Genomic DNA, 25,211 nt, shown 5'->3' on the forward strand with positions numbered 1-25,211 from the left:
AAAGAAAAATTACACTGTTGCTAATAAATTAAATAAATGTCCCAAAAACTAATGATTTTCTGTTCTTTTACTAACACTCTCCTACACCAAAAGCAAAGTAATCCTGCTATAAACGATCTTCAGCCTTGGTTCAGGCCTCCCATTTATGTTGATTTTGGACTTTCTAACCATAGCTTGTGCAAGAACTACAATGAAACTGCTCCCAAATCTCTCATTAATGTCAACTTTCGCAAAAAGCAATTATCTGCGGCTGACCACAGTGTATTTTTTTCCTTTCTCTCTTTGTTTTTAGACGCTCCTCTAGAGCTTCCCTCCTTCCAGATGACTCCATCTCAACATCAGATCGTCTTCCAGGGCGACAGCCTGCCGTTTCAGTGCATGGCCTCTTTCGTGGATGAGGACATGCAGGTTCTGTGGTATCAGGATGGGAAGATGGTGGAACCTGATGCCACTCAAGGCATCTACATAGAGAAAAGCATGGTGCAGAATTGTTCTTTAATAGCCAGGTAATAGAAACCAGCCATGAAGGAGACACCCAAACCCAATACCGCCTGCAAAATGCAATTTCTGCACACTAGATATACATGAATCACACTATGAGCAATGTTTGCCTTGGAGCATGGCGATACATATACCTCAAATATAAACTTGATCTACCAACATTGTGCTGGGAACTGCCAGAACCTTTTTTCTAAAGTGTTTCTATTTCAGTTTTAGTTGACCGTAACACTGTGGAATACTAAAATCTGTTATGCTAAACCTATTGTCCTGGAGCAAAAAGTTCTTGTTTGATTTGTTCTCACACAGCGCCTTAACCATTTCCAACATCCAGCCGGGATTCACTGGGAACTGGGAGTGTCGTGTGCGCACCAGTCGAGGAAACAACACTAGGACGGTCCACATTGTGGTTTTGGAGAGTTCTGCCAAGTACTGCTTGCCAGATCGGGTGTCAAACAACAAGGGGGAGTATAGGTGAGATTTACATTACCACTTAAAATATTGGGGTTGGTAAGACTTTTTAGTGTCTTTTTAGTCTCTTCTGTTCGCCAAGGCTGCATTTATTTGATCAAAAATACAGCAAAAACCGGAATATTGTTAAATATTACAATTTAAGATAATTGTTTTCTATTTGATTTTGTAAAATGTCATTTATTCTTGTGATGCAACGCTGAATTTTCAGCATCATTATTCCAGTCTTCAGTTACCCCTTTTCCACCAACGCATTTTGAGAGCCGGTTCGGAGCCGGTGCCTGCGCGCGAACCGGTTCTTTGTGTTTCGACAGCCAAAGAACCGGTTCTCGGCCAGGAAAACTGGTTCTAAAGCGGCACCAACTCTTTGCTGGACTAGAACCGTTCTTTTACCACGTCATGCTTACGTCGGGGGCTGGGGGCGGGTTTAGATAACATATTTTCTGACATAATATAGGATCGCAAAGCCAGGAGAAACATTTGCAGAAACACGATGTAGTCCGCCATTGTAATTGTTATGCTTGAAGTTGGCGCAAGCGTTTCTAGTTTTTTTTTATCAATTTTTTTTATTGAAAACGTTATGTAAACAAAGAAGAAAACAGTCACAATATAGAACAAATAAATGGAAAGAAAAAAAATACACAAGACAGGAGTACATAACTAATCAGAAAAGATTACATATCAAAGGAAAATATTAAAAGACTTACATATTTCAATTGTTTTCAAAGCCTTCTTGGTTCACGAGTTAGAGATAATCCCAAAGTAATGTTGTACTTGCAAGCGTTTCTAGCTAAGATGTATGGCGACGTACACAGTGACATAACGACGTCGTTCGCTGGGCGCTCTAGTCAGTGGAAAAACTGAGAAGGTTCGCAAGTTGAACCAACTCCGAACCAACTTTGAACCAGCACCAGTTCCGAACCAGTTCGTTTTTGGTGGAAAAGGGGTAAGTGTCACATGATCTTTCAGAAATCATTATAATTTGGTGCTCAAGAATCTTTTCTTCTTATTATTATTATTATCAATGTTGAAACTGTTTCATATTTTTGTGGAAACTGTGATACGTTTTTTTCTTCTTTGATAAATAAAATAGTTTAATTAGCATCATTTAAAAAATAAATCTTTTGTAACATAAATAGTCACTCTTGATCAATTTAATGCTGAATAATATATTAATTTCTTTCATTAAAAAAAGCTCATTCAATTGAATCACATGTATCAGCTGACAGTATCAAAACAAATGTCCAAAAAAATATTTTAGCTCTTTGCTGCACTCTTGTGGTTATAGATCTAAGTGAAACCTGTATTAGTGTGCAAGCAAAAACCATCAGACTGTTCACCTATTAATTTTTTTCTTTTACTTATTGCATATTTTAACCACTTCAAACTAATGTTCTCTCATTTAAGGCCATTTATTTCCATGCAATACCACAGACAAATGGTGTTCTTGGTACTTCCTTTCTTGCGCATTAACCTGATGGAGATTTAGCATTTGTTTTTGTCTGTATGCAGATGGCCTCGTACACTGGCCGGCATTACGGCATACTTACCCTGTAAACGGCAGGTGACCGGAGCTGGCATTTATTCGGGCAGCTCGGCCGAAGAGCGACGCGCATGGAGGCGATGTGACCGCGGTGGACAGTGGGCGGAAGACGACTACTCGCGCTGTGAATATATGAAAGATGTCACGCGTGTGCTTTATATCATCAACCAGGTAGGTCACTGTAACTTTGCAATACAGTATTCTGTGTTTAACTTTCATCATACACCTTTTTTTAGCCTGATGTATTTGATTCTTCTCTGTCTGTGCTAATTTTTTTGCTTTTCTTGAATATCAGATGCCTCTGAATCTGACCAATGCGGTACAGACAGCGCAGCAGCTGTTGGCTTACACTGCAGAGGCACCCAACTTTTCTGACAAGGTGGATGTGATCTTTGTAGCAGAGATGATTGAGAAGATTGGCAAGTTTGCAGAGAAGTATAAAGAGGTGAGATAGTTAAGTCATGTAGGGGGGGAAACTGTTATTGTATTAGGAATATTAAAAATCAAATCCACCAGTTCTGTTCTGAATAATGTTATTTTTTTACGTGCAACCCAAAAGACGATGTGAAATAATAGTCAGAAAAGTCATCATCTTTTTTTTAAAATAAAATTGTGCATATGAGTTTTTGTTGAGTATCATATTGGATACATCAGGCTTTTATGGCTCATATAGTATGATATTATGATGAGAATATGGAGCTCACACTTGAGGAGGGAAAAAAAACACCAGTTTTCTTCAGATGCACAAAGTGAGCAAAAATATGCAATTTAGTGCAGTTGCTGATATTCATATTGCCAAAAGTTAAGATGAAATTCTGAGAGTTTGTAATACCGTTCAGTGAGATATTTATGAGAGTATAGCAGATTACTTGCATAAAATGCATATAAACATCAGTATATCTCCCAATAATGTATCTTAAGATTCTATTTAAATGCTTAGTTTTATGATCAAAGCTCTGTAGTTTTTTTTTTTATTGTGGGCATCAAAACATACAATGCAGTGCAATACAATGATGATTGAGAGATGAACAGATAAACGTTCCTAAAAAGCCTGATGGATAATTTTTGATACTCACATTTATCACATATCATACTCACAACCAAAGTTGCTTCAGTCCAGTAAGTGGTCATCTTGAAATATTACTAATAATATAAAAGTTAGAAAGTTAGACTTTAGTTTAGGGTCCAATTCTCACTATTAACTAATTGCTTCGTAGCATGCATATTACTAGGATATTGGCTGTTTATTAGTACTCATAAAGCACATATTAACGCCTTACTAACTATTAATAAGCAGTAATTATGAGTTTTTAAGGCAAAAGTAGTAGTTAATAGTGATAATTGGACCCTAAACTAAAATGTGACCAAAAAGTTATTCTTATGTTTACTTCATAAAGATCAAAAACGCATGTGAACCACAGCCTGAATGGGGATGTTTTTACAATTATACTAAAAGTTATTTTACCCGCTAAAAAACTATAAACTATCAATCAGACGACAGAAGGCATGTAGTAGATTGTGAACAACTGGTTTCTCAGCAAGTTTTGATCATGTTGATAATTTAGAGACCTTAGAAATGTGTGTATCAAACATGGTTCAGTAGGCTGTATAGGGCTAAAATGATAAGACAACAACCATTAAAATGAGCTAAAAAATCAATATATTCCTTATTTTATTATATATATATATATATATACACCCCCCCCACCCCACCCCCCCACCCCTTCCTCCAAGATTCCCACTTTCAGAGAAGATGTGTGTATTTGAGGGAATTTCTAGACTTGAAAGACTGCCATAATAATAAATATTTAATATCTATCCAGTAAATCACAAATAACTGAAAAAGTTATGTGGCCTTTGAATATTGTTGTGGACAATGGGGGTGGCCTTGAAGTCAGAAAGGTTGAAAAAAAAACGTTGATTTAAAGCAACGTCCCTGTTCGCCACCTCAGTTCGTGACTCTCTTCCTCTCTGGAGAACAAAAAAGGCTTTTGCAGTTGAATCCGTAAGGAGAGGAGCAGATAGGATCTGAATGGATTTGGACACTGAGCCACAGAGGAACATTGAACCTATTTTTCAGGATCAGGTTGCACTTCACTCAGTGTTGAGGGGAAACGTTATCATGTAACACCTGCGCAGGGATCTGTACCATCATTCAACATCTCACATATTGCAAGGACACGTTATTAAATTTGACTTGCCTCGCGATTTTGCCATGCTTGTGAAATTTTGCTGAGGAATTTAGTGGAACTCAGATGTATTGAGTTGACAAAGAAGAGGCTGTTTAGGGCTCCAGCATTGGGTTTTTTGATAACATTAGCTGTAAGTGTTTCTCTAATGGGGGAATGTCAGACAAATCCCAGTAATCACATTTTAGTTCTTAGAAAAATGTTGATGAGTCAAATTTTTTTTTTTTTTTGAGTGTGATGTCAGGTTTTGTTCAGGAATGCGGTGGGGGTGTGTTTGTGTGTGTATATTGAATTAGTATGTAGTCTGTTTGTGTGTGTAATGCAAGCCTGGAGGAATGGGCATTGTTGTGGGTGTGCATGCATTGTCTCTAACTGCATTTCCTCTCTCAGCTGGGAGATGTGATGGTGGATATCTCCAGTAATCTGATGCTGGCTGATGAGCGAGTGTTATGGATGGCTCAGAGGGAGGCGCGAGCTTGCTCACGTATCGTTGAGTGCCTGCAGAGGATTGCCGTTCTCCGAATCAGTAATGGGGCTCTGGTCTATTCTACTGTGAGTACTGCAAAAATCCTTTCAATTGTTCATTTTAAAAGAATTGTCTCCTAAATCGGCTGCCAATACTGTCCATTACTATTTATTTTATTAATATTTATATTTTATTAGTTTTTATTAATATTTTGAATTTAATTTTTATATTTTCAGTTTTCATTTTAATTAGTTTATGGGCTTAAGTAATTGTATTATTATTTATTCCTAAAACAAAATTTATAAAAAAAAAAAAAGTAAGTTTAGTAAATAACAACAACACTGTCAATTTTTAAAGAAATATTCCTCAGTATTCTGCTGGTGTTACCAGAAGTTCATTTAGACAACAGCTCAAATAACACACATTTATTTTAAATAAATATAAAAAAATTTAAACGCTCCAGAATGCCTTGCCACTTGCAATTTTCATTGAAAGTTCTGTAAATTAGATTTTGTTTGCTTTTTACAAATTAAGGGTTAAACCAAAATAATTTCACTGATAACTGTCTTGAACAACTGATTGATAGTAATAAAAATATTCTTATGGAAGCATTTCTATTTTCTGCATCCTAACAGCTAGAATTGAATGTCTACGTTGACTAAATATTTCTTTGGAATTACTGAAAAATAGTGTAATTTCTTACATTACTTCATAAATGGAAAATACAACGCACTGTTCTCATAGTTAGAGGTGTGTGTTCTTGCAAAAGATAAATTAAATTAGATTTTTTCCCCTTTCTTAAGCCCCTTTCACACAGCGCTTTGAACCCGGCAAGTTGCCAGAGTGCCTTCTGTGTGAACGCAAACACGACCCGGGATTGATGCCGGGATTGATGCCGGGATTGATGCCGGGTTGGGAACCTAATAACATTGCCGTGTTCAGACCCGGAACACGCGCTGTGTGAACAAAAGCCAGAACCAATGCCGTATAAGGGGTGTGTCGTAGTGAGGATTCACAAGCCTTTGCAATGACGTAGTTATCGTGCGGCTCAGTTACTCTAGAAGAAAGTTTGTGTTTGTCATCGATACAAGAAAGAACGAAAAAATGTCTGCAAACTGGACTGAAGTAGAGACCCGTCACATCCAACGTCACGCGTCTTATTCCGGCAAATCACTGGCAGTGTGAATGAAGCAAAATCAAACGAACCCGGGTCAAATCCCGGGTCACTTTATCCGTGTATTTTCCGGAATCTCTGTCTGAAAGGGGCTTTATTAAAAGCAGCTGAACAGTTTTCATAACTTTTTTTAACTGAAATAAATGTATATATTTTTACATGCTTTATTGAACCCTTTATTTTTTTCAACAAAATATAGCCTACGCTACCTATTAAAACTTTTGGGTCAGTACGATTTTCCATGTTTTTGAAAACTGTTATGCTCACCAAGGTGAATGGTGTGAGTATGGTGTGGTAGCCGTTCTTCTTTATTGTTGTCTGTTTCAACAGACCTCTCATAACATTGCTCTGGAGGCTCATGCGATCAAGGCCAGCAGCTTCAATGGGATGACCTGCACTGTGTTCCAGAAGGTCTCACCGGAGCGCACGGCCATGGCCCATTTCTCTCCCAGAGACTCCGACATCAACCCAGAGCGCCAGCTCAGCTTAAAATGCAACGTGACCAGCAACCTGTCAGCATTGGCTCACAAAGTATGCGTTTTTCTCTGGTACTTTCTGTACGTCAATGTGTGTGGAGTATACAGTAGTGTAGATGTTTTGTCACAGCATATAAGATGAGTGTTTCTTCAATCCGAGAACTCCAATAAAGCTGTGGAAGCAGGAATATATCCATCATGTTTTGACAGTAACGTTATTGCATCTCCATGTGTGCAGAACGCTATAGTGGAGGCGTCACTACAGCTTCCCCCGTCTCTCTTCTCATCTCTGGGAAGTTCAGGTCAGGCCGAAGAGGCCGTCTACAAACTCCACCTGCTAGCCTTCCGCAACGGCAAACTCTTTCCCCCAACGGGAAACTCCACCGTCCTCAGTGATGGCAGCAAGAGGAGGAGCGTGGCCACACCTGTGATTCTCACAAAGATTGGTAAGAACACACTTGGTGCTGATCCTACTGCCTTGGGCAAGATCAGACATGCGCTCAAACCCACTTCATTTTTGATGTTATACAATATTTCTACCTGGACACAAAGCAAAGTAAAGTACAGTAGTTTAAAAATGAAGAATTAAAGATACAGAAGAATGATGCACTTGAGTTGTCACCATCACCATGAGTAATACAAGTTAAATTTTAGTTTTTAAATCAAACTAATAAAATTGCTACTGCAGTTACTTTTTTCCACCCTGGACAAAAGTCACACCCGACTTTAAGTTGCACCAGGTCAAAACTGCAGAAAGAAATAATAAGTTGCAGCGATGTATAAGTCACATTTTATTATTAAATTCAGAAATGTAAAATGCCATTGAATAAAAGTGAAACATGTAACATTATAAACACTATAAACATGTATTTTATTTCCCCTCACTCCACAATAAATTATAAACAACATTTATTATAAAATTAATTAGTTTAAAGTGAAACTGAAACTACCATCATGTGTGAAATGCACTATACAAATAATATATATATATATATATATATATATATGGGCTGTCAGTTAAACGCGTTATTAACGGCGTTAACGCGAACCCGTTTTAACAGCTTACATTTTTTTATCGCGCGATTAATGGTCTTTTTGGCCTAGCATTTTTCACATGCTTTTGCAACAGGACGCGGCATGTGCAGCGCTGCGCTATGAAACCCATTCATTTCAATGGCTTTGCGCTGCGCAAGGACGTTTTGTTGCTTCGTCGACCAAAGCGCAAACGGATCTAGCTAGACCGGAAACAAAACAACAGGCACGCCGCACACACTTGTTTGGGCTTGCGAGCCGGCCAAATAGTTGGTTAATATTACGTTTTGTGTGGATGACGAGCGCGAGACGCCGAAATGGATGCCAATAAGATTCTGAATTGAAAGTTTACTTTTAAAAAGTTGCCAAATGGTTCCATTGACAAGACCAAAGAGATCTGTGTGTTTTGTCGTTGTGAACTGAGCTATTATCATCGCAGCACGTCCAGTCTGAAATACCACTTGATGATGGCCAAGCACACACACACACACACACAGCTGATGCGAATTCTCCGCCCCCTCGTCAATATCAGGACCTCGTCAGTATTTCTTTCACCCTTTTATTGATGAGAGATTATTTGCTCCAAGTGAGAATGTTAGTGTGAAATTGAACACAGTATATGCCAATGTTGTCTTCAATAAAAAACATTTGCACACAGCAAGCCGATCCACTTTTCCATGTTGATAAGAGCATTAAAATGAGAAAAAATAATGGGACAAAAAGAAATCAAGAGACATTTAGAATAGATAAAAATGTGCGATTAATCGCAAGCTAGCTATGACATTAATGCGATTAATCGCGATTAAATATTTTAATCGTTTGACAGCACAAATATATATATATATATATATATACACACACATAGTTGTGGTAAGAGTTATTGGCACCCCTGGTAAATGATCAAATGTGACTGTGAAAATAAATCTGCATTGTTTATCCTTTTGATCGTTAGCAAATCTAACCTTTCATTGAATTAAAAGAATTAAAAGTGGGGGGGAAATCACATTATGAAATACATGTTTTTCTCCAAAACACATTGACCACAATTATTGGCACCCCTAGAACTTTTTATGAGTAAAATTATATATTTCTGAAGTGTGTGGAAATATATATATATATATATAAATAGATGACAGATCACAAAAAAATTGCACTAATGTTCTGGAAAATATGTGGATATTTAGAACTGTTATTTTATAGCGTTTTTTATTTTGTGATTTGATCTTTGCTGCACAGCTCTAATATCATCCATTCCTCCCCCATTTTGGCTTCAAGCGGGTAAAGAGGCATTGTGTCATAAACGCAACAATAATAGCAGCTGCTGAAGTGAGAGGCGGCGGCAAAGAACAGCACAGGGTGCTGCTGGGAAAAAGTTACTGCTATAACAGATTGATTTCACTTTGAAGGATGAGCAGAGAAGAAAGCGTTTGCAATCCCATGAAAAATCTGCAAAGGTTTTTGTTTCCCTAAAGAACTTTTCAGTCTCTGTCATTCTGTTTGTGCAGTGGAAGCTTCTGTCACCTAAACAAATTCCTCGAATGTGTAAACACACCTGGCAATAAAGCTCTTTCTGATTCTACACTCACCGGCCACTTTATTAGGTACACCTGTCCAACTGCTCGTTAACACTTAATTTCTAAGCAGCCAATCACATGGCGGCAACTCAGTGCATTTAGGCATGTAGACATGGTCAAGACAATCTCCTGCAGTTCAAACCGAGCATCAGTATGGGGAAGAAAGGTGATTTGAGTGACTTTGAACGTGGCATGATTGTTGGTGCCAGAAGGGCTGGTCTGAGTATTTCAGAAACTGCTAATCTACTGGGATTTTCACGCACAACCATCTCTAGGGTTTACAGAGAATGGTCCGAAAAAGAAAAAACATCCAGTGAGCGGCAGTTCTGTGGGCGGAAATGCCTTGTTGATGTCAGAGGAGAATGGCCAGACTGGTTCGAGCTGATAGAAGGGCAACAGTGACTGAAATAACCACTCGTTACAACCGAGGTATGCAGCAAAGCATTTGTGAAGCCACAACACGCACAACCTTGAGGCGGATGGGCTACAACAGCAGAAGACTCCACCGGGTACCACTCATCTCCACTACAAATAGGAAAAAGAGGCTACAATTTGCAAGAGCTCACCAAAATTGAACAGTTGAAGACTGGAAAAATGTTGCCTGGTCTGATGAGTCTCGATTTCTGTTGAGACATTCAGATGTTAGAGTCAGAATTTGGCGTAAACAGAATGAGAACATGGAACCATCATGCCTTGTTACCACTGTGCAGGCTGGTGGTGGTGGTGTAATGGTGTGGGGGATGTTTTCCTGGCACACTTTAGGCCCCTTAGTGCCAATTGGGCATCGTTTAAATGCCACGGCCTACCTGAGCATTGTTTCTGACCATGTCCATCCCTTTATGGCCACCATGTACCCATCCTCTGATGGCTACTTCCACCATGTCACAAAGCTCTAATCATTTCAAATTGGTTTCTTGAACATGACAATGAGTTCACTGTACTAAAATGGCCTCCACAGTCACCAGATCTCAACCCAATAGAGCATCTTTGGGATGTGGTGGAACGGGAGATTCGCATCATGGATGTGCAGCCGACAAATCTGCGGCAACTGTGTGATGCCATCATGTCAATATGGACCAAACTCCCTGAGGAATGCTTCCAGCACCTTGTTGAATCTATGCCACGAAGAATTGAGGCAGTTCTGAAGGCAAAAGGGGGTCCAACCCGTTACTAGCATGGGGTACCTAATAAAGTGGCCGGTGAGTGTAATTCTGAACAGTTAACCATCGTTTTTCTTAGTGCGAAGAACATTTTAAATTCTAAAAAACCTTTCTCCCCTATATAGAACCTTTTTTTCCAGTGGAAAGGTTCTATAGATGTTTTAAGGGGATTTCGCACCAGAAGAGCGCTTTCTTTCATAGTTCCTATAACTATTGATGGAAGTACCTGCTTTTTGGCGTGTTCACACCGCAGGAACTGAGAACAATCTTAAAGGGATACTCCACTTTTTTTTGGAAATAGGCTTATTTTACAACTCCCCCAGAGTTAAACTGTTGAGTTTTACCGTTTTTGAATCCATTCAGCCGATCTCCGGTTCTGGCGGTACCACTTTTAGCATAGCTTAGCATACATCATTGAAGTGGACAAGACCATTAGCATTTCTCAAAAAAAAAATGACCAAAGAGTTTAGATATTTTTCCTATTTAAAACTTGACTCTTCTGTAGTTACATCGTGCACTAAGACCGACGGAAAATGTAAAGCTGCGATTTTCTAGGCTGATATGGCTAGGAACTATACTCTCATTCCTGCGTAATAATCAAGAAACTTTACTGCCGTACCATGAGTGCAGCAGGCGTAATGATATGAAGCAGCGCCTGAAAATAGTCCCCAGCTCGGTAACTTCCAACGTGACCGGGACTAAGTGCCTGCGCCTGCTGCACTCATGGTACGGCAGTAAAGTTTCTTGATTATTACGCAGGAATGAGAGTATAGTTCCTAGCCATATCAGCCTAGAAATTCGCAACTTTACATTTTCCGTCGGTCTTAGTGCACGATGTAACTACAGAAGAGTTTTAAATAGGAAAAATATCTAAACTCTTTGGTCATTTTTTCTTTAGAAATGCTAATGGTCTTGTCCACTTCAATGATGTATGCTAAGCTATGCTAAAAGTGGTACCGCCAGCTCCGGAGATCGGCTGAATGGATTCAAAAACGGTAAAACTCAACAGTTTAACTCTGGGGGAGTTGTAAAATGAGCCTATTTCCAAAAAAAAGTGGAGTATCCCTTTAATTATAGGAACGGTGGGACTAAATTAGCTCCTACTTCAGAGAAGGGTCTAACCGAGCACAATAGTGATGTAAGTGTACACTGATTGGCCGAACGCATGACATATGATACGAAACACCGGCATATGTAGCACTGGAAGATGTTGTAGGAGATCTCATCTCTTAGCCCTCCTTTTTGCTCTTTCAATCGCATAACTTCAACTTGTACGTCTACATTCCATCTCTGTTATCACAATACCCACAACAAATACACAGCTCCGATCACTGCATGCTGACGTTGTTGAAGGACGTTCTTATAAGACGTCGCTGTCGGCTTACGTCACTTCAGAGTTCTTACTGGCGGAAAACGACCCCAGGGGAAAATTTAGTTCTCAGGGAACCACCCTGGTGGATAGTTTATGTAACTCAGTTCCTATAACTACCCAGTCCGAAAAATCCGAAAAATTCTTCATGGAATTATAGATGCAAATAGAGAACATTTTATTTTTAAAAGTGTACCATCAAAGATGGTCCATAACCAGATTTGTTTTGAGTTTTGTAGCACAAACTGATTAAACGTCCATTCTCCTGCTGTTTAGACGGCTTTCCACTGAAGAACCTGCAAAGTCCAGTGAACGCCACTCTGCGGCGGTTCCTTCATGGATCGGATGCCGTTCCCGCCTTCTGGAATTTCAGTCTGCTGGGCGGACAGGGAGGATGGCAGAGCGACGGCTGCCAGATCCTCCGTCAGGATGACAACTTCACCACAATCTCCTGTGATTCACTTAATAACTACGCTTTACTGATGGTAAGAGAGACGAAAGTGGCTAAAAATGTTAGCCTGTTCTTCAAATTCACTTAATTTTTATTGTGCTTTTCACAATAGCACACATAATTGTAAGTAGTGCTTTTATGGTACTTTTTTAGAATGTATATGGAAAAGAACAGCCTGAATTTTTTGCTGAATAACTTCTTTTGTAGTCATACAGTTGGAAGAGTGAGAATTTATTTCACCTTTAAGTTTCAAAAATGAATATTTTAAATGAGTAGTGAGACGCTTCTCATAAACAGTTTAAGGTTTTTTTCAGTTTCAAATGCTGTTTATTAAAAATCGTTTGCATCGTTTTTCATCCTTTTCAAATTAAACCTAACCCTAATTAAAGCAAAATAAAAATATATGAAAGAACCCTAATAAAAAATAAAAAAAAGTTAATAAAATTACTAAAACTTGAACTAAATTTAAAATGAAAACTGAATGTCAATTTAATCTAATTCAAAATATTAATAAATAGTACTATTACTAAAACAACACTGCTGACCAGTATTTACAATATAAAAGCACATTACATGATAATACAACAGAGTCTTGGTGTGAAAGAAATACTGGTAACGCTTCCTTTTACAGTCCTGTTACCCATGTTCATACTATGTACTTATTATAGTAATTACAATTACTGGATAATAACTAGGTACTAACCCTGAACCTACCCCTAAACCTACCCCTAACCCATGTACTTACCTTATATTTGTCAGTACTTTCTAGGTAAGTACACGTAAGTACTGTACTGTAAAAGGAAGCGTTACCGAAATACTTTGTAATGTGAATTCCAATGTTCCCATCATCCTCTTGGTTTTTTTTTAGTGCTAGATTGATCTGCTTTGCAATTTTGTTCTGATTTTCCTTCATGTTGATTTTCCTGAGCCTTCGACTCTAGACCTCTAGATTTTTTTTTCACACATCCTCAACACCCACCATGTACCTTCCAGAAGATGATTATTTGGTATTGGAATGCATTTGCAAATATTATCTGCTGATATACTCTTGTCAAACAGGATCTGAACAGGACCGGGTACGACGCGTACAGCTTCAAACCTCTTCACCCTGTTATCTACGCCACAGCCATCGTCCTGGTGCTCTGCCTTCTGTCAGTCATAGTCAGTTATATCTACCACCATAAGTAAGTGCTGTTTTTGGAGGATGAAAGTTGTATTTTACTAAGTACAAGGCATGGGTTTTTACTGGTTTTAATGTGCTATTTCATGTGTTCGCAGGTCAGTGCGTATAAGTAAGAAGTGCTGGCACATGCTGGTTAACCTGTGCTTGCATATTCTCCTCACCTGTGCTGTGTTTGTGGGCGGCATCAACCAAACATACAACGCAAGTGTTTGTCAAGCGGTATGTGCCTGCTTTTCCACATTTATATAAGTTTGGGGGACAATATTTTCATGAAATCTTTTTATAAGTTTCTCGGTTTTATAGACAGATCTGCAATACTGCTCTCAAGTTCACATTTGATACTCTTAAAGTCAGCATGAAATGGAAGTTGCGATTAGTCTTTTCTTCCCTATTGATTTTGGTTTTGTCTTGGGGGACTTGATTTTGTCTGTGGGGAATTCATTGGATGGTTGCGCAGCAGTAAACACATCATCAGAGAAGAGAAGAGATATCGCTGCAAGAGGGAGGGGAAGGCATTTTGATTAAAGATTATGAGTGCACATAAAAAAATAAATTAAGTATTAATGATGTTAAAGGGTTAGTTCACCCGAAAATTTAAATTCTGACATTAATTACTCACCCTCATGTCGTTCCAAAACTGTAAGACTTTCATTCATCTTCAGAGCACAAATGAAGATCTTTTTGATGAAATCTGAGATATTTCTGTCCCTCCATTGACAGCTACTCAACTACCACTTTGACACTTCAAAAAGTTCATAAAAACTAATCCATATGAATTGAGTGGTTTAGTCCAAAATTTCTGAAGAGACTCAATCGCTTTATATGATGAACAGATTTATAATTTATTTTATTCCCATACAAACATTGATCAACGAACATAAACAGAAGCTCAACTGAACCTGCATGATGCTCTAACACGAGAATGAACCTCATTGGATCTTGCGGAAGCTCAAACGTGCTGCGTAACACACGAGAATGAACCTCATTGGTTCTCAAACGTCAAGCGAACATGCCCAATTCATATGGATTAGTTTTAAGATCTCTTTATGAACTTTTTGAAGCATCAAAGTGGTAGCATAGCTGTCAATGGAGGGACAGATTTTCATTTAAAAATCTTCATTTGTGTTGCGAAGATGAATGAAAGTTGTGTAATTAATGACAGAATTTTCATTTTTGGGTGAACCTTTGTATATCTTTTATAATAAATACTGCAATATTCCATTTGGAAAGAATTGTCCATTTTGATTTCATGGGGACTTTAAATGGTACTTTTTTGAGAATATTTGCATTTTCATTGGCCTTGAGGAGAATTCAAATGTTTTCTAATGTCTCGTCCTGAAGGTGGGGATAGTGCTGCATTACTCCACACTGGCTACGGCCCTGTGGTCCGGCGTAACTGCACGCAACATCTACAAACAGGTGACGCGGAAGGCCAAGCGCTACGAGGAGCTGGATGAGCCTCCACCTCCACCCAGGCCTATGCTGAGGTAATGGTCAAAGTAATCAATGAGTAGAAGTGTAAAAGAAAAAGCCTGAAAAGAAAAATGGATGTACAAATAATACATCATTTTATTTAAATAAGTGATTAGAAATAGATAATATAATAAATGAATAATAAATACATTCAAAAAGCAAGCACACATGTGATTCATTTTAGGGTACAATAGGTCTGGAACTTTAATTTTACACTTGCATTGCCCAAAAGGCAAAACTCTGTGTTTTAAGTTCATTTCCACTGCTCTCCACTTGGTGTCAGTAAACATACAACAGTAAGTAGGCAAATTGATTATCTTTAAAGGAATAGTTCACCCTAAAATCTGTAATTTTCTGACCCTCATGTTGTTACAAACCAGTAGGACTTGACTTGCTTCTCCGGAACACAAAAGAAGATATTTTGAAAAACTGTTTTGATTACCATTGACATTACATAGACAAAAAGAATATCTTGTTTTGTGTTCTGCAGAAGAAAAGGAAGTCATATGAAATGACATGAGGCTGAGTAAATATGATGTGTAGTAATTTATATACGTTTTTTTAATTATAATACTATAGTATCCAGACTCTAACTTACGATACAGAAACACTAGTACTTGTTGGCAGGGCCGGCGATTGCTATAGGCGAACTAGGCGGTTGCCTAGGGCGACAAATGTGTTGGGGGCGCGGGCGCCCTCTAGTGTCGCCCCTGGCCTACTTCCCATTAATCATAGAATTAGAATGACAAGCGAAACAAAAACATGTTTATTAAACATGATCATCTTAAGGCGCCCCTCAGCCATACGTTTAATTACTTGTCAACCTGATTATTAGATTGAATGGATGATTATTGTCGATCAATTCCTAAAGGGGGGGCGGGGGTTAGTTTTATTTTTCTATTTTTGTCTTAACGACCCATAAAACTCGTACATCGATGGCCCATTCGTTTTGTTTTGTTTTGCTTAATTGGCGGCGCTGGGTTACTTCCAAATATATAACTTACTTTCAAGTATAGAAATTTGTACAATACTCATGAAAGTTTCCTTTATTTTTCAGTGCATTTGTTTTACAATATAGCCTATGGCAATTACTGTCATGACTCATGGGATTAATATTATATCTATTATTATGTAGTAGTGTAATGTAGACAGACGCTGTAATTAAAAGAGGTTTGAATTTTTCTTTGTTCAATTTGCACACTGAATATGGATTGGAGCTTTTAGTTTTGAACTCTCAAAGTGCACCAGATTGATGAATTTAACATTAAAATGCACAAAATTTTCTTACGGGGAAATACCCCCGAAACCCCCTTAACCTTGTAGCAGCCCAATAGATTGTAATAATAGTAGGCCTAGTGGTGGTAGTAGTTGTAATTTATCTACTAAAAGTTATTTATGGTCAGATAAAATATAGTTGTACAATGCAACTATGATATAAATATCCCTGAACGTTCTTTGTAGCATTTGTATGAACAATTTATTGTTTAAGTTTTTGAGTAACTAAGAGCATGTTTAGTTTAATAAATACTTATAATTTTTTTAGGGGGGGGGGGGGGGGCGCAAAACTCAATATCGCCTAGGGCAACCAAAGGGTTAGAGCCGGCCCTGCTTGTTGGCATATAGATATTCAGTTGATAATTTCTTCTTGATAAGTGCTTTTGTCATTTAAATATTTCTATTTAGCTTTCTTACCTTAGTTTTAGTAATTTTAGCTCTTCAACTTATTTTAGATAGTCATTTTAGAACTTTTTTTTTTAAGTCTTAAATTTTTCATCTAATTTTAAAATTCTATTTTATTTAAGCTTTATTTCATTTAATGAAATGTATTTGTAATATTTTAGTGAACAATAACACTGATGATTTTCGTTTTTGGTGAACTATCCCTTTAAGGCTGGAATACACAACATGATTTTGTGCCCAAATTTTCGGTAGTGTGTTATCAAAAATGATTACAGAAAGAAGCTAGGCATGAAACACTTAATGACTGATGAAGTTGGCACGTGTATAAAACCTAGTGTTTCAGAGTATGTTCATATTTTATAAAGTTGTGTAGTCTATTCCAGCCTTAATGCTTTAACATCAGGATATATATATAATACCTTACTAATTTTATGTCAACTGTAGCCTTAAAGGAATAGTTCACTTAAAAATGAATATTCTGTCATCATTTACTCACACTCAAGTTACATTTCTTTTTTCTGCTGAACACAAAGGAAGATATTTTGAAGTATGTTGGTAACTAGACAGTGGATGGACTCCATTGACTTCCATAGTAGAAAAACAAATACTATGGAAGTCAATGGAGTTCATCAACTGTTTGTTTTCCAACATTTTTCAAAATGTCTTCTTTTGTGTTCAGCAGAAGAAAGAAATTCATACAGGTTTAAAACAACTTAAAGGGTGAGTATATGATGACAGAATTTTCATTTTTAAGTGAACTATTCCTTTAAGGCTTCAGTTGACATCATTATTGTTATTGATAATGTTGTTGTTATTGTTTTTTTCTTCTACAGATTCTACTTAATAGGTGGAGGCATACCGATCATTGTCTGTGGAATAACAGCTGCTGCTAACATCAAAAACTACGGAAGTCAAGTCAATGCACCTTAGTAAGTATGAGTTTTAGGACACTTTTGAAAGTGACATGAAGGCCAAGTATGGTAACCCATATTCGGAATTTGTCCTCTGCATTTAACCCATCCAAGATAGTGCACACACATTAGGAGCAGTGAACACACACACACACACACACACACACACGGACCAGAGGTCAACCATTCACTGTGGCACCCGGGGAGTGATTGGGGGTTAGGAGCCTCGCCCAAGGGCACCTCAGTCATTTCCTGCCGGTATTAAGAATCGAACCCGCAACCTTCGGGTTACCAGTCCCTAACCATTAGGCCACGACTGTCCCCGTGGCTTTTTAACCATCACTTACAATAAAATTCAAGCTTGGGGTTAGGGGTGTGCCGGTTTCAGGCGGGGCGTTGCGACGTTCGTCTGTTATAGGACAACTTAGTTTGAATAAACGAGCAGACACTGATTAGCTACTTGCTATTTTAAATTAACAGCAAGACAACTAGCAGTGAATGTGCTTTCCATTAAATGAATCACACACAGTAAACAAATCCTTAACAAAAAAAACCCAGGCCTTTCTTTGTCAGTGTCGGCTACAAAGACGATCTTCGCGGTAGTCAACGCACCGGAGAGAAATGCACATTTCATACAGATTACATAAGCAGAGAGCAGTCTGTAGTCTGTTTTCTTTCGGTTTAAATTGTTCGGTTTAAAAGTAGACATGTCTGTGAGGCAAGTAGGCTACCTTAAATGCTGAGTTTCAGTTTGTTTATGAGACGAGCTCCAGTTCACGCGCCGGCGCCTCCATTTCGTGATTATCTATCGTCTGCTATATTTACTTCTTATTTATTAAATCCAGGCAATTGGTTGATGAAACATTGATTCAAATTAAGATACAATTAATACAAAACGAAATGAAAGGTTTTGTGCTTTCTATTTGATGTCTCTGTGAACGTTTTACTCTGTGAGATGTGATTAAATCTCCCGTCTTTTAGTGGCGCTTTCAGACCGGTCACATCCGTAACATTGTTTTTTCCTCATAAATGCGAACACGAAACATAAAATAAAATGAATATTTTATGTTCTGTGGAGACTACTGTTACTCATAATTTGTATTCTGAATACGTAACGCCGGTACATGTATTCCGTTACTCCCCAACACTGATATTAGTATAACCTTATCTGCAAGATATTTTAAGAACTTGGTTTTGGCGGTTATAGAGTTCTAATGACGGTGTTCAGCTATAACCGTCGGTCTCACCCTTATATAATAACCGTCACACCCCTACTTGGGGTCTTTGTTTGAAAAATGCATTGATTGTAATTAACAGATTTTGTGTAATCGATTAGCCATTTTTGTGTGGATATATTAAAGCCACTAGAGACTAAATGAAATGGTTTAGTATGTTTCCTTAACTTCGTTGCTATTAAGAACAGACTGTACAGATACAGCCTGTATATGCCTCAAGGCTCTTTCCAAATCCCCAGGTGAACATTTCCTGTCATTTAATAGTCTCTCTGCCATGAGAAATTGCTTCTGCTCTCGCTGGAGCCTAATGCCCATGCTCTGTAAAGTGCAGAATAATACTTTATGGAGGAGCAAGTAGTGTAGACTTCTGAAGTTGTGTGAACCTAATTATGCTGCTCTATTTTTGGCTCCCCACCTTGTGCCTGTTGGTTTCCCAGTCTCTCTTCTTTCACTTGTGACAGCTGTTTTGATTGTGTAACAGCATGGTTTAATTTGAAAATCCAGACCATCTGAGATCTTTGGGGTTTAATTAATCTCACGCTACCGTGACAAAAGGAAAAAACACTCTGCTAAGCATCACAGAACTCTTAAGTGTCTCATAAGTGTTTTTCCTACAATATGAATCACTTGATACCACCAGTGTAAACCTTTAGAACTCGTATGTACTTAAATATAACAGTTAATTTTCAGAAAGCAGACCTGCAGAAAGTGACAGGTGCTTTGATTTATAAAATATGATGGCAGTGATCTAGCATTGTTCTGTGTATGTCAAATTAAAATTTCATTCAAAATGTAAATTTCATTTTCTTGCTGGCAAGTAGAGCAATGTGACGTCGATTTACTGAAGTTTAAAACGGCAAAAAAAAGTAGTTCTCAGGAAGTTCTCAGCTTGTCAAGATCAGTATTTTAGTGTACTCTCTATTTGGTCGTTTGGCTGTTTCCTTATAAAGGTCTAGAAATGTAAGGTTTTTATCAGGTGTGTGATTGTTCTTTTTTTAATATGATGTCATTACGTTACTGTCTTGCCGCCAGCCAATCTCTGCATTGCTGATCATAGTTTCGAGTATCGATATATCTGCTGTTTTCAATGAACACAAGAACGTGCCGTAATCTCAGACACAATGGCAAGCAGAAATACTGGTTTAGAAGATCTGGAATCTGTCAAATCATCTCAAATGTATTAAGCCAGGTACGAAGAACGGACCCCTGATCCACTCTGTCAACTTTACTATTGTAAACGCTGCACAATGGCAAGTAGAAATACTGCTTTAATTCAGCCATATATGTTTGAACCAGAAACTGATTCGAATAAGTTGAAGAAGGAATTATAAATGGTCAACTACAAGTCGATCTATCAGAATGATAACGCGTTTAATGTATTCCTCTTTACAACGCCGGGCACATAACGGTAATTAATATGAGCCTTTTGTTTGACTACTTTATCAAACAGCTTGTAATGTGTTGCTAATGTTACACAAACCATGTTCCTGTTCGTCATCTTAGTCTTCCTTCTAAAAATTAGTATCCTTAGAAACATTTTTAGCAACTTGGAACGTCAGTGGAGACATGGTTGTTCTTTTTCTTTGCAAATGGTTTGCCTTAAAGCATATTAAAAACACCACATAGACATATAAACAACATTTAAAAACGTAGTTTTCAGAAAATAAGAAAACAGATGGGGTGAATTTCCATTTTAATGCTAACTTTTTATTTTTTTATGTCTTTCCTCAGCTGCTGGATGGCATGGGAACCCAGTCTCGGTGCGTTTTATGGCCCGGCAGCCTTCATCGTTTTCGTGGATTGCATGTACTTCCTCAGCATTCTCATTCAGCTCCGACGGCATCCCGAGCGCCGCTTTGAACTCAAAGAACAGTCCGAAGAGCAGCAGCACCTTTCTGTGACTGAAGCAACCGAAATCACACCTGACCATCTGGAGACCTCCTCCACAGCCGCCGGACACCCGGTTTTGATGTCGGCTCTGGAGAACGAACATACTTTTGTGGCCCAACTCATTGGCGTTGCAGGATCCCTAGCTCTTTATGTAGCGCTGTGGGTGTTTGGTGCTCTTGCGGTGTCCCAGGAGCATCCAGCAGATTTGGTGTTCGCCTGCCTGTTCGGCACTATCGCTTTAGCCCTCGGGGCGTTTTTTGTGGCGCACCATTGCGTAAACCGCCAGGACATGCGTCGTCATTGGTCACAAGCTTGTTGCCTGGTTCGCCGTAACTACGGAGAACAAGTTGATTCCTTGCTATTGCCTGTCGCGGTTACCAGTGACTCTGTGTTGACGGCCAGGGGAAACAGTGAAGCAACGAAGTGTCCGGCCAGCAGCGCTGAATCATCCTGCACCAATAAGAGTGCACCGAGCGTACGCAACTCCACCCAAGGCTGTAAACTGACCAATCTGCAGGTCGAAGCCGCTCAGTGCAAAGCGGCCCCTTCAACGGCCAATGGGACGGCTTTACTGGACAACAGCCTGACTGAACATTCAGTCGACAATGAGATTAAGATGCATGTAGCACCTGTTGAGGTTCAATATCGGCCCAGCTCAGTCAACAACAACAATCTTCCAGGAACGGGCAACGCCAACATCAATGGGCACTCTGGGCGACACCACAAGAACCGTTCGAGAGCTCATCGGGCCAGCAGGCTCACCGTTTTGCGCGAGTACTCTTATGACGTCCCAACCAGTGTGGAGGGCAGCGTGCAAAGCGTCCCGCACAAGCGCCACCATCATCACGAGAGCCTACACGCCCGCAACAGCCGACGGGCCGCGTATTTGGCTTACCGGGAGCGCCAGCAGAGCCAACTTCAACAGGACAGCAGCGACGCCAGCACCAGTTTGCCGCGACGCTCGCGCCACCTTAGCAAAAGTGGAGGCGTCCGCCTAGGTAATGGGTTTGGGCACGGCCTCAGCAACAATGTGGGGAACGGTGTCAGTAATGGAAGCTTAGTCGGCGGAGGGGAGGGATCTGGGACCGATGTCACCAGCCAAACTAAAGACTGTCCAAAACAGCCCCTCGCTGTTGAACTGGAGGTACAGCCCAAGTCTTACGGGTTGAATCTAGCTTGCCAAAACGGACCTGCCAAAGACTCAGAGAGACTACAGAATGTGTCCCCCCTGAACGTGGAGAGTTCAGGGAATATTAAGACTGGCTTGTGGAAGCACGAAACTACTGTGTAGCAAGATTCCCTTCTCAGAGACTACAAATCAGACTTTTATCTCTTAACTGTGAATCTTTATTTTATGATTTTGGTGGTACAGTTTGTAAAAAGTAAAAAATGTTCCTAAAGAATTTGCATTTTAATGTTTATGTTCAAAAACTGAGTACCTACAAATGCTTGGCTGCGAATCATCAGTCTACAAATGGTCTATTTTTGTACCCCTTAGCCCATTTTGTATTTCATTCTGACTTTTTGTATGTGAAGATGCATGACTCGCTGCTCTTTGAGTATATGAATCGAATTGAGTTGGCTGAATCTTTAATGTGTTTTCACATTGCAGCCATCAAAATAAAAAAAAATAAAAAAACGCAGCCCACTTCATCTCTGAGTTCAAAGGTGAGTTCATCCCCCGTCTTCCTGAGACCTGCTTTTTGGCCTTGTGGTTTCAAGTAAATGGGAGCTTATTATGATTTTACTACAAATGGTGCAATTTGTAAAAAGTTCAAAAGAATTTGCGTTTTAATGTTTATGTTCAAAACTGAAGTACCTACAAATGCAAATAGTTTCCCACTTGACTGCGAATCATCATAATCAATCTAAAAATGGTCTATTTTGTATCCTTTAAGCCCATTTTGTATGTGAAGATGCATGACGTTCTGCCCTTTGAGTACATGTTGCTGAATCTCGTATGTTCTAATGTGTTTTCACATAATTGCATGTAATTCACATAATTGCATGTCATGTAATAAAAAATCTCTTTGCCCAGCCAACTTCATCTCGTCTCTGAGTTCAAAGGTGAGTTCAGACTTCTTCTCAGAGCTTCCTTTAGGCCTTGTGGTTTGGGTAATTGGGAGCACATTCTGCCATTACGTCCATGGAGGCTCTAATTGAGGTGCAGGTCCTGCTTTTTCCCCACTATGGTGGAACCAGTTGGATGGGGAAGAAATGGTAGGACGCTGCCTCCAGAGTTAGAGACCCGTGTAGTGATTGATGGCTGACTCTCAGGTTGGGCTGCCTGTCATCATTAGTGGTGAAGGGAATATAATTGCTGTAGTGCAGTCTTACCTCACCTTCCCCCTTGTCTCACTTGCCACACGTCTATCGAGCTGTTCTCTGCAGGATAATACAGGACAGAGTGAAGGACAATAGAATAATGCTTTGTTTGCACACACACACACACACACACACACACACACACACACACACACACACACACAGCTAAAAATAGTGGATCAAAATGCAACTTGTTGTGTTCTTTTAACAACCGATATTTTGTGAGTCTGGTGGTGCTAATGAAGTCCTTAGGGGTTTCACTTTGTCAAATTAGGCCATATATCAATTGTGCTCAAGACACTGAAGAAAATTGAGATTATTGCTTTCATAACACATAGATGGATTTTTGCCCTGGATTTGAAGCTGAGAAAGTGCTTGTCTAAGACATGAATACAAATTAAAACCAGGTATGATTATTAATTATGGGTTGATGACATGATTCTTTTTTTTTTTTTATCTTAATTTAATTTATTCAAAATATCATAATGAAGAAAAAAGCCTCATTTCAAGAATAAAGTTCTTTAAAAGAAGCTTAGTTTGTTAGGAGTTTGGCATATTTTTTCTAAAAAATTATTATATGAAATTGAATCTGTCAAATCAGTCGTGAAACCAGGTTTATTTTAGCACTATTGAAATACAATTGTAGTGTTTTTATTTTTTATAGTTTCTGGTTAATTTTAGAAAGTTCCATTAATTTTGTTTGATGTTGACATTTTTATGATTTTTTAAATATGCCTATATACGTGTGTGTGTGTGTGTGTGTGTGTATATATATATATATATACGTCAAGTGAAACTAAATTAAAATAAATGCTGAAATAAAATGAGCAAGTATATCTGGAATAAAATAAGTTTTTGTAGTTTTTATTTGTAAAATTTGTATCTGTTAGTTAAAAAAAAAAATAACAGAAAATGAGATCTCAGAGCAGCATATCAAACCCTGAAGACGTGTCAAGGTCAATAAGTCTCTTAAAATATCAGATAATTTAACCTTTTATTAACAAGACAAAAGTTAGTTCTTAAGTAGGAACATTTCATGTGGTGTGGTGTCACCAAAAAATGTAATATTTATATAATATATTAATAATTAAAATCTAGGAAAGAATACAACTTTTTTTTTTTAAATAAGATTTTTCACCATAAATTCAAAAGTGGGGCGCACATTTTTGCACAATTGCTGCAACTGCACAAATACGCCACTAACGTGCGCATATGCAGATACTCAAGATAAGTGTTTGCGCAAGAGATGCTTATAAAGATATAATTAAATATATAATGAAAAGTAGATTTTTGTTGGCATCAGTTTGTGTGTGTACATGTTGTTCCACTGACCTTGTTTTACCATATGGGGTTGTTGATTCTCACTTGATGTCCACTGACTGATGTCCAGATGGATTGATGGGTGACATGCCCATTTCATGTCCCAGAAATCCACTTCCACATGGACAGAAATCCTGAAAGTTATATGTAAAGTGTGTTTTACCGGTTAACACCGATAAAGCCCATGCACTCCAACTTCTGTGTGAAGGTCGTGCAGAAACAGTTCATTCAAAAATGATAGAACTTATCCATTAACGTCATCTGCTGTATCTGCTCATGGAGGCCTTAAAGAATGAGCAAAAGACAAGATGTTCTTAATTTTCAGCCCACTAATGTTATATTAAAATCATATTTCTCACAGACAGAGATGTATTGCCAGACCCTCCTGAATGTGACGATGAGAAAAGGCTCTGAATTATGCATGGAACACTTATGACTGTATTTCTCAAACCAAACTCCACTGTGCCAGCCTTTCTGAGTTAAATGGTGTTCCTTTTCTACATTTCACCAATGCTTTGAGTCATGAAAGTTATATTATTTGAATGTAGGATCCCAGGGATAAAAGAAAACTATAAATAAAATAAAATGGTACACAAACCGTTCAAAAGTTTGGGGTGTAACGTCCCAGGGGTACCGTTTTGGTTACACTTTATTTCGATAGTCACTTTAGACATTCTACTAACTATAAGTAACTTTTCAACTACATGTCAACTAACTGTCATTAGAGTATTAGTAGACTGTAGTAGACTGTCAGTAGACTGTTAGGTTATGGTTAGGTGTTAGGGTTCGGG

General features: G+C 38.6%; 1 protein-coding gene across 1 annotated transcript in view; it reads left to right on the forward strand.

The window, feature by feature from the left end:
* The window catches only part of LOC130075608 (adhesion G protein-coupled receptor A3), a 53,185-nt gene extending 30,861 nt beyond the window's left edge, over window positions 1-22,324 (forward strand). Inside the window, exons 7-19 of the mRNA XM_056240320.1 lie at window positions 293-506; window positions 808-972; window positions 2,482-2,683; window positions 2,808-2,957; window positions 5,092-5,253; window positions 6,672-6,872; window positions 7,056-7,263; window positions 12,229-12,437; window positions 13,463-13,587; window positions 13,682-13,805; window positions 14,928-15,073; window positions 17,573-17,668; window positions 20,617-22,324. Coding sequence (XP_056096295.1) covers window positions 293-506; window positions 808-972; window positions 2,482-2,683; window positions 2,808-2,957; window positions 5,092-5,253; window positions 6,672-6,872; window positions 7,056-7,263; window positions 12,229-12,437; window positions 13,463-13,587; window positions 13,682-13,805; window positions 14,928-15,073; window positions 17,573-17,668; window positions 20,617-22,066 — 3,452 coding nt within the window. The 3' untranslated portion in view covers window positions 22,067-22,324. The remainder of the gene's footprint in view (window positions 1-292; window positions 507-807; window positions 973-2,481; window positions 2,684-2,807; window positions 2,958-5,091; window positions 5,254-6,671; window positions 6,873-7,055; window positions 7,264-12,228; window positions 12,438-13,462; window positions 13,588-13,681; window positions 13,806-14,927; window positions 15,074-17,572; window positions 17,669-20,616) is intronic.
* The last annotated feature ends 2,887 nt before the right edge of the window (window positions 22,325-25,211 follow it).

The sequence above is a fragment of the Rhinichthys klamathensis genome, unplaced genomic scaffold, assembly GCF_029890125.1.
Source record: "Rhinichthys klamathensis goyatoka isolate OS25496 unplaced genomic scaffold, OSU_Roscu_1.1 h1tg000593l_1, whole genome shotgun sequence".
In the NCBI taxonomy this organism is placed as follows: Eukaryota; Metazoa; Chordata; class Actinopteri; order Cypriniformes; family Leuciscidae; genus Rhinichthys; species Rhinichthys klamathensis.